The sequence below is a fragment of the Gavialis gangeticus genome, unplaced genomic scaffold (genome assembly GCF_001723915.1).
Source record: "Gavialis gangeticus isolate Ggan-Ray unplaced genomic scaffold, GavGan_comp1, whole genome shotgun sequence".
Taxonomy (NCBI): Eukaryota; Metazoa; Chordata; order Crocodylia; family Gavialidae; genus Gavialis; species Gavialis gangeticus.
The window spans coordinates 15,824,890-15,833,760 of record NW_017729011.1 but is presented as its reverse complement, the minus strand read 5'-3'; the positions used below and the strand labels follow the sequence as shown (position 1 = coordinate 15,833,760).

The 8,871-nt window shown below is 46.2% G+C and overlaps 1 protein-coding gene across 1 annotated transcript in view; it reads left to right on the top strand.

Annotated features, from left to right (window-relative positions):
• Positions 1–7,923: 7,923 nt before the first annotated feature.
• PTGES (prostaglandin E synthase) overlaps positions 7,924–8,871 on the top strand; it is a 9,618-nt gene continuing 8,670 nt past the window's right edge. The window contains exon 1 of the mRNA XM_019510641.1: positions 7,924–8,309. Coding sequence (XP_019366186.1) covers positions 8,202–8,309 — 108 coding nt within the window. The 5' untranslated portion in view covers positions 7,924–8,201. The remainder of the gene's footprint in view (positions 8,310–8,871) is intronic.

Sequence of the window (8,871 nt, the reverse complement as noted above, 5' to 3'; positions counted from 1 at the left end):
AACAAGAAAAGCCTCCTACAGCGGCCTCAGGGCTTCGGGGGGCTTGTGCAGATCCCCCCACATGGCGCGGGACAGCAGGGATCATCCCCCGCCAGCATGAGCGGTGAGTCTGGGGTTTTTCTTTTTCTTAAAGGGCTGGAGCTGGCCTGGGCAGGGCACCTGTGGTGGGGCTGGGGGAACAGGGGAGGGGGGGCTTGTGCAGAGTTCCCCATGCAGTGTGGGGCAGTGGGGATCGCTCCCTGCGCGGCAGCACCTGGTGAGCACCAGAGCTTTTTTTTAACAAGTGTCAGGAGCTGAGGCAGCCGTTGCCCTGCTGGGAGAGGGGCAGGGGATGGGCCTGGCTGATTCGGAGATTCAGCAGCAGCCGAATCTCCAAATCAGATTCAGCTGAATTGAACTGGGACAGTGATTTGAATCACCGAATTGAGTCCCTGCCCCCCGAATTGCCCGAATTTGAATCTGAAGTGAATGCTATCTGCTTTGCACAGGCCCAGTGTTTAGTAATAGCAGAAAGAAGAGAGGTCACTGCTCCAAACAGAGACCTATGTGAATAGACCGAGCCGAAACTGGTTCATGGGACCAAGGGGCTGCCCTGGGACTGGTAGGCATCACACTGGGTTGGGCATTGCTTGGTGGAGCTGTATGAGTCTGTGGCTTTGAAGGTGGTTGGACCCAGAGGGTAGTAATTGATGGAAGTCACTCATCATGGTGTCCTGTGACCAGTGGGGCCCCCAAGGCACTGTCCTTGGACCCACATTGTTCAACATCTTCATTAATGATGTGGACACTGGAGTCAGGAGCAGACTGGCCAAGTTTGCCGATGACACCAAACTTTGGGGCAAAGCATCCACGCCAGAAGACAGGCAGGTGATCCAGGCTGACTTGGACAGGCTAAGCAAATGGGCAGTTGAGAACCTGATCGTGTTTAACACCGAAAAATTCAAGGTTCTCCACCTTGGGAAGAAAAACCTGCAGCATCCTTATAGGCTTGGCAGTGCTACACTGGCTAGCACTACGGAAGAAAGAGACTTGGGGGTCATCATTGACCACAAGATGAACATGAGCCTGCAATGCGATGCTGCAGCTACTAAAGCGACCAAAACACTGGCTTGCATCCATAGATGCTTCTCAAGCAGATCCCATGATGTCATTCTCCCCTTGTACTCGGCCTTGGTGAGGCCGCAGCTGGAGTACTGCGTCCAGTCTTGGGCTCCATAATTCAAAAAGGGATGTGGAGAAGCTTGCGAGAGTCCAGAGAAGAGCCATGCGCATGATCAGAGGTCAGGAAAACAGACCTTACGATGACAGGCTGAGAGCATGGGGCTCTTTAGCTTGGAAAAGCGCAGGCTCAGGGGTGATCTGATGGCCACTAAGTTTATCAGGGGTGACCACCAGGATCTGGGGGAATGTTTGTTCACCAGAGCGCCCCAAGGGATGACAAGGTTGAACGGTCATAACCTACTGTGAGACCGTTTCAGGCTGGACATAAGGAAGAATTTCTTTACTGTCTGAGCCCCCAAGGTCTGGAGCAGCCTGCCATCGGAGGTGGTTTAAGCCCCTACATTGAACACCTTCAAGAGCAAATTGGATGCTTATCTTGCTGGGATCCTATGACCCCAGCTGACTTCCTGCCCTTTGGGTGGGGGGCTGGACTCGATGATGTTCCGAGGTGCCTTCCAGCCCTAATGTCTATGAAATCTATGAAGCAGAAGAAAACCCAATTTCACTGTCAAGCGAATGTGGGAACATGGCTGAGTGCTACTAGAAAAGGGGCTTGGGGCTGTGAGAAAAGACTTTTTTTTCTGCGTTATTAAAACTCAGCTCCCTTGCAGGCTTTACCATGCAGCAGCTCTTAGATGGCCAACTGTAGCAGGGGGCTGGAACGTGTACCCCCTTTTTACTCCTGGACATCCACTTTCTAACCAGACCTCTCTTTTAGGCTTTTTCTACACAGGGGGAGTCTCCGGCATAGCTACAGCAGAATACTAACCCAACTGTTACTTGATTGCTCCAGATTAAGTGTGATTTTATTTCATGATAATTAGCCACCGCCCATAACCAAACAGTTATCTAAACATAAAGGCACTTTCACTTGGCAAGAGAGCATCCTTCCTGGGAGCTATTCCAAGGTGGAGCTTTGGTCTGGTCACCACTGAGCTCTGCTCTGGCCTGCCCCATTATCAGTGCTAATAAAGCTAAAGCAGCCAGGGTTTACCAGTGCTCCTTTACCACTAGAGCAGACCTGAAGATGTGTTATTTCTAGTGGGAAGCAACTACTAGTAAAAATAAGAGGGGCTAGTGAAATGAAGTGATGTGACTGGCTAAGATTGTATGTCACACCTGGTGGTTCCTTTAAATATATAATGTACACCTTTAAGGCAGACTTATCTATACCTATGTGCATAGATAGACTTGGAAGGTTGCATAGGTGGCTGGATTGAAATGCATTCAGATAGCTTATGTTAATTCCCTGTGCTACTTGGTATTTGACTCCAAAACACCTGTGGCCTCCCAGTGATCCTTTAATAAAGATGAGGCAGCGGTTACTTCCCTCCACACCCTTGCTTCACCAAGCCCCTGAGGGATGTGTCCCAGCTTGTCAGCAGGCTGGTAATGCTGAGCTTCCAGGTGTTGCTGATGCTTTATGAGGGTATTGGTCACCTGGTGAGGGAAGGCCCCAGCAGAGCAGAAAAGGAGCTGTTTCTAAAGATCTCTGAGCTAGATCCTTCCCTGGGGTAAGTTGGTGAAGTGAAGTGATGATATTCCTCTGTATACGTCTGGCTCTAAAATCCCATGTTGCATGGCTTATACAATCCCAAAGGAGTTTGCCTGCAGCTGGCACATTCCTGAAGTTTCCTAAACAACCTGAAAGCAGGATGATGACTTGTTTGCTTTGTGGCTCTAAGCCTGAACTGTTTCTCCACTTCGCACAAGCCCCAGCACCTGAACTGAGGCTGGGGGAGATCTCCCTGGTGACTGCAGGGAATGAGTTTGTAATGTCAGGGTGGGAGCTGATGGACTGCTGCCTGCTCATGGGGTTGGGAGACACCTTGCAATAGTCCAGCTGGGCTTGTGATGTCCCCTGGCTCCTCAAGAAGCATCTTGTGTTGGAGTTACTCATCACCAGGATCAACCCCAGTTTGTGACCAGCATCAAGTGGCTTCCCTTCCCCAAGCAGACCTGGATAGAATGGGCTTTCAAAGTAGCCTGTCAGCCAATCTTGATCTTTTGCATGTTGCATGCAACCTTGATCTGTTGCATGTTGGGTTCTGACCTCTGGTAAGAACTTGGCTGCAGGTATCCCAATGGGAGATGTTGAATACTTGAACAGCTCTGAGCTTTTCTGAAATATCTGTCTCTGCAAACTACTGGAGGGTGGGGGAGGTTAGATTTTTCCCATGTTACCCATCTTCCTAAATGATACTTGCCAGAGATTACCTTTATTTCTGGCCCGTGCGTGCGTGCAGACACGTACTTTAGGCACTGTTTTAAAAAAAACAGTAAAGACTTTGGATGCTCCTACAAATTAATGTTTAACTCTAAGAAGTAGCCATTGTTCTCCCGGCTGCTGTAATAGCAGTATTTGAGCTGCAAGGGTAATTGCGTAGGCCTGATTTGCCTGTTGGTAGGTTTTATAGCTCTGGCCGCTGCACGTAGCAATTGTGGGAGGATTGCATGGGTAAATATAATTGTGCAGGGGTGAGGTGGAGGGGAGTCAACCAGTCTGGGCACAGTCCTGTCTTGTCTTGTCCTGACCTGTAACTTCCCTCTTTGTCATGGGGCTGGTGGGGAGTCTTTGAGAGAGCTGTAGATAAAGGGTCTCCTTCCCTGTCTGCCCACCCCCTTGGGTGTATGGAGCACCAGACTTCTATGTGAACCACAAAATGATGGACATTGCTGGCAGAGAAAGCATCCACTTTCCTCAACCTAGCCGGAAGACATTCACAGACTCATTGTTTCAAAAGGTCACACTTCTCAATAAGCTAAAGTAGAGTAAACGTGGCAATGGCCCTGTCTCAGTGAGACTCGGGATGCAGAGGCTCCCTGGACAAGGGGAACAAGAAATCATGCTTTTAACGACCAACCCCCTTTCCTTTAACTTTGCCTGTTCCTGCCCTGGAGATGGGCTTAGATCTTGGGCTTGCTTCTCAGCTGTAGCAGGGAAGCTTTATATGAGCCATGGGGCAGAGAAGCTCTCCCTCAACTTGCTACTCCTGGTTGGGACCAATGTTCCAAACCTCTTGAATGACTTGATCTGTACATTGCAGACAACTGACTTTCTGTCTTTTTTTTTTTTTTTTTTTTGCGCACACAGTAGTTGCTGCAGTTTTCTCTGAAAAGTATAGTGATGCTCAAATTCATGCCAGTGCCCTAGAACTGGAAGACTTGGAATGTGTACAGAAGTGCTTCATATACATTTTACAGTGCTGTAATTAAGAGCACTTTTTATAGAGCTATGAAGTTAGAGCCATTCTTAAACATGACAGAACTGCGGCAAGGGCGCAATCTGCAGCCTCTTGGGGCTTCTCCACTGCTTGGATATTTGACCAGTGTACAGAAGTTATTTAAAGCCCTGCAAGTTGCACACTACACATGTAAATCAGGACAAAATATTTTTTTAAATAAAATTAAAGTATGTTATAGTACATGTTTGTTTTTTAGTGTAAGATTTGTTGGGGTTTTTGTTTTTTTTTCCTTCTGGGGGTAAGGGTAGGGACTTCTGGTGGCAAAGGTCAGGGATTAGAGGGTGGGACTTCAGTCCCAAGTTGGTGATCAGGAGGTGGGGCTACCCTTGCAGCCCTTGACAGCTCGCCAAAACTCATTATGCAGCCCTCCGGCCAAAATATTTGCCCACCCCTGTTCCACATCCTACTAGAAATCAATTTCTTGCTAGAGTAGAAAATTTCTTGCTCCCTGGAAAAATGAACTATGTTACAAAATGCAAAATCCTTTGGGTTACTATACAAGAGGGTATAGGAACCTTGTTGCCCCACTTCAAATAAAGTATTTTTCGCTAGTTGCACCACTTATTTATTTATAATCAAAATTGTTCTTGCAAAAAAAAATGCAGGTCTGGGGACATGGAAGCATCCTTGTGAATTCCTGGAAACTTTGTTAACTTTTATTGTAAATGGAAAGATGGTTGTTTTAGCACTCTTGAAAACACTTCTATAGTCCTGGGTGAAAGTGTTTTCATATTTTAATACTTTAAAAATTAAAATAAAAAAAAATTACACTTGTAAAACGTTGCTTAGAGATGAGTCATTTTAGCTGTTTCAACTTGCTGAAAAATTTTTACTTTCCTTTTGAACCAAAACTTTTTTTTTTAACTGCCAAGAAACAAAAGTAATTTATTGCTAATAAATGCAGTGCATATAACACCTGATCCTGCACACTTGGCAGAATTGGAATTTCATCATCGACTTGAAAGTTGGCTGGGTTTTCTTGGTCTCGTATCTTATTCTGCCTCTTGATGCCTAAGAGATCTTTTAAACATGCTCCAGCCAGTTTAAGATAAACCTGGAGGGATATAGTATCAGACTTCACTAATTTAAGTTAAATTAGTTTATTGAACTTCTGTCCCAGATCCTCTCCAGATTCAAGGGCTAAATACAGACAGTCAAAAAGCCTGAGGTGAATCAATTCAGTCTTTGCAGGTTAGTCTAATGCTATAAGATGCAGAGATTAAACTGAGAAACAACTAGACAGGCATTCACTTTTGATTCCAGGTGGAAGTGCAGCCACCTGCCTGCAGTGGCTCAAGCTGGAAGCTGGGGATGCTAGAGCACAGCTCTCTGGCACATAGCCAGCATGAGCTGTGTGTTCACATCCTCTTGCTGTTCTGAAGTCTCGTGGATTTGCAGTCCACAGTTACAGCAACAGGACTCTGCAGGGTTGCTCATCACTTTCTCTTCTTGTTTCCAGGTTCCTCTGGGATTTGTAGTCCACAGTTGCAGCCCACAGTAAACTTTTAGCAGTGCAGGGCAGCTCTGTACTGGATGGGGAGGGAGGAAAGTTTAACCATCCTCTTTGGCCCCAGCCGGGGTTTGCCTGGGGCTGGTGGAGGGGGGCAGTCCCTGCTTCCCCCTGCTTTCTCCCTTCTATGCTGAAGCAGACAGCCCAGCCCAGGGATGCAAAACATCTGGGATGCTGGGGGACTCTGATTTAACCTAAACTAGGAAGGGATCTGGGACAGAAGTTCCATAAACTAGTTTGACCCAAATCAGTTAAATCTGATACTACATTCAATCAGGTTGATCTTAAACCAGTTTCAGCCATTTTGAAACTGGGTTATGTGCACTGAACTTCTGTTCTGTTACAGGTTTAAACCAGTTTCTGATCACTTAAACTGGTTTATGTGTAACTTCTGTCCCTAGCCCAGCTGTCTGCTACAGCAGAGCAGAAAGGTGGGCTGTAGAGGCCACCTCCTGCCACCTCTCCCAGCTTCTGGCCCAGGCCACAAGTGCAAAACTGCAGTTCTGATTTCCAGAATCAAAACTGAATGTTTGTTCACTTGCTTATTAGTTCATTCTACATAGCTTGGACTAACCCATGAAGATTGAAATGATTCAGTTTTGGGCTTATCTGTATTTAGCCCCCCTGTCATGTGGGGCACAGTTTTCTTCCTGGGAGATGCTTAACACACACTAACCAACCACTTCCATGTCACTGTAGTAGCAAGGCACTGGCAACTCCCTCCTTTCCCCTATTTTTACCTATTGCATGGTAGAGTATTTTATGTTGTTCCTGCCTTGTCATGGGTGAGGGTTTGAAGTAGCTATTTTAGTGCTTTTCTGGGAAGTGTTTGCCTCTGAGTGCCAGGGACTGGACTCAGTTGTCCAAGAAGCCCCTTGCAGTCCTGTGTATGTTTGAAAGCTAACTAATGGTTAAGGCAGACAAGGTTCTTTGGGTGAATCTGGTATCATTTATTAGACCAACTTAAATAGTTGGAAAAAAAGGTTAAGCAAGCTTTCGGGTTTAAAAACCCTTAGTCAGGCTGAGGAAGTCTCTGCAGTTGGTGTGTGCTCTTCCTGGATAGAATGAAAAGTAAAGCCAGAGGCTGGGCTGGTATGCATGCAAGATGGGCAGTCAGTGAAGATGTAGATTGAGGAGTCAGTGGGTGAGACTGGAGGGGGGCGGGGACAGGGAAGGGGGTGAATAATGAAAGGTACCTGGGGAGTTGGTTGTTAGGCAAGCTATAACATGTCATAAATCCAATGTCTGTATTTAGTCCATGACTTTTAGTATCCAGGAGGTTGATGAAGTGAAGTTCATAGGCTCGTCTCTGAGAAGTGTTTTGTAAGTTTCCTTTTGAGGATTAGAACTGAGAGATTGGAGAGAGAGTGGTTTTCTTGTGAGAAATGTGCTCCCACGGGTAGTTGGATATTTCTGTCTTTGATAGGTTTCTGGCGTGCGTTCATTCTGGTGCGCAGTTGTTGTTTTGGTCTCTCCCATGTATTTTCCATTGGGGCATTTGGTGCATTGGATAAGAGAGATTACATTTCTGGAGGTGCAGCTGTAAGATCTGGGAATGCTGATGGCTCTGTTGTGGGGTGCAGTAATTGTGGGGCGGGGGGGGGCATGGAAGTGTGTTGTCAGGCTTTGCATGTCTTGGCATGGCATGGCCTGGATCCATTTGGTGTGTTTTGGGCCTGAGGAATTTTGCTTCTGGTGATAAGGTTAACAAGGTTCAGTGTGTGCTTGAAGGCTAGGATGGGTGGTTCTGGGAAGATCTCTTTAAGCGTAGGGTCTCTTTCTAGTATGGATTGCACTTGTTTGAGGATTTTCTGTATGGGTCTGAGGGAGGGGTGATACGTCATAACCAGTGGTGTGTGATTCATGGGGGGTTTTCTTCTGTACTGCAGCAGTTCTTCACGTGGTATCCGGGTGGCTCTTTCAAACATGCAATCTATCTCTCTGGGGGAGTCTCCTTGTTGGGTGAAAGTCTTTAAAATTGCTGAGGTGGGAGATAGAGAAAGCAATTAAGCGAATAGAAAGTTTTTTGGGTTGTGTTTTTTTTTCCCCCCCGGTTGTCCGGTGCCTCTTAGCTTACTGTGGGCTGTGACTGGAATACAAGAGGCGCTTTATGCAATTATATAGCCATCCCACTCTTACAGAAACACTCTCTCAGCTGAAGTAAGTCTCCAGTGGTTGCAGCTGGTATACTAGGACACAGATCTACTCCCACACTTCCAGAAAAAATGATGAAAAATGAGGTGTTTGTGTCCTTTGCTTTCTATAGCACAATCTTGATTTTAAAAATGTATGTCATTGCCATCATTACAGGACAAGTGAGGCTCAGAAAGAAGGTAAGAGATGGCTTTATTTTTGTAACCAGCACACGCGAACTGCCTGGGCTTCCTTAAGTTTCTTGTTTCTTTCCTTTCTTGTTTTGAATTTCTTCAACTCTTTTAAAGGATCAGGCTCAACCCTGTAAACTGACTTGTGTTTTGCTTTCAACTCGCTTTGTAGCCTCAGTAAAAGTGTATTTTGTGGGCTCTCCAGTTTTGTTTCTCTCTTTCCATCTAATGTTTATCTTGCAGAATCCTATTCAAAAGGGAAACTTGTAGAGCTAAAATGCCAGGCAGGTGAGCTCTTTCCAGAGAGAGGCTCTTCGCTTCTTGGTGCATCAAATGGGGCAGTCTTATTTCTAAAGTCAGAAATAGAAATACATATAAATTAATTAGGAGTCTATTCTTAGCCTTTTCTAAGACTGACTTTGCTGTGTGCGCCTGTGGGAGGGGGATGTGTGCATCTATGCGCATGCGTCAAGAGACCTTTAAATTCTCAGAGTAATAAAATTGGTCTCAAGACAACTGTTTTGGGACGGGGATAAAAAGGAAATATTTTCCCAGTGGGGGGGGGGGGGGG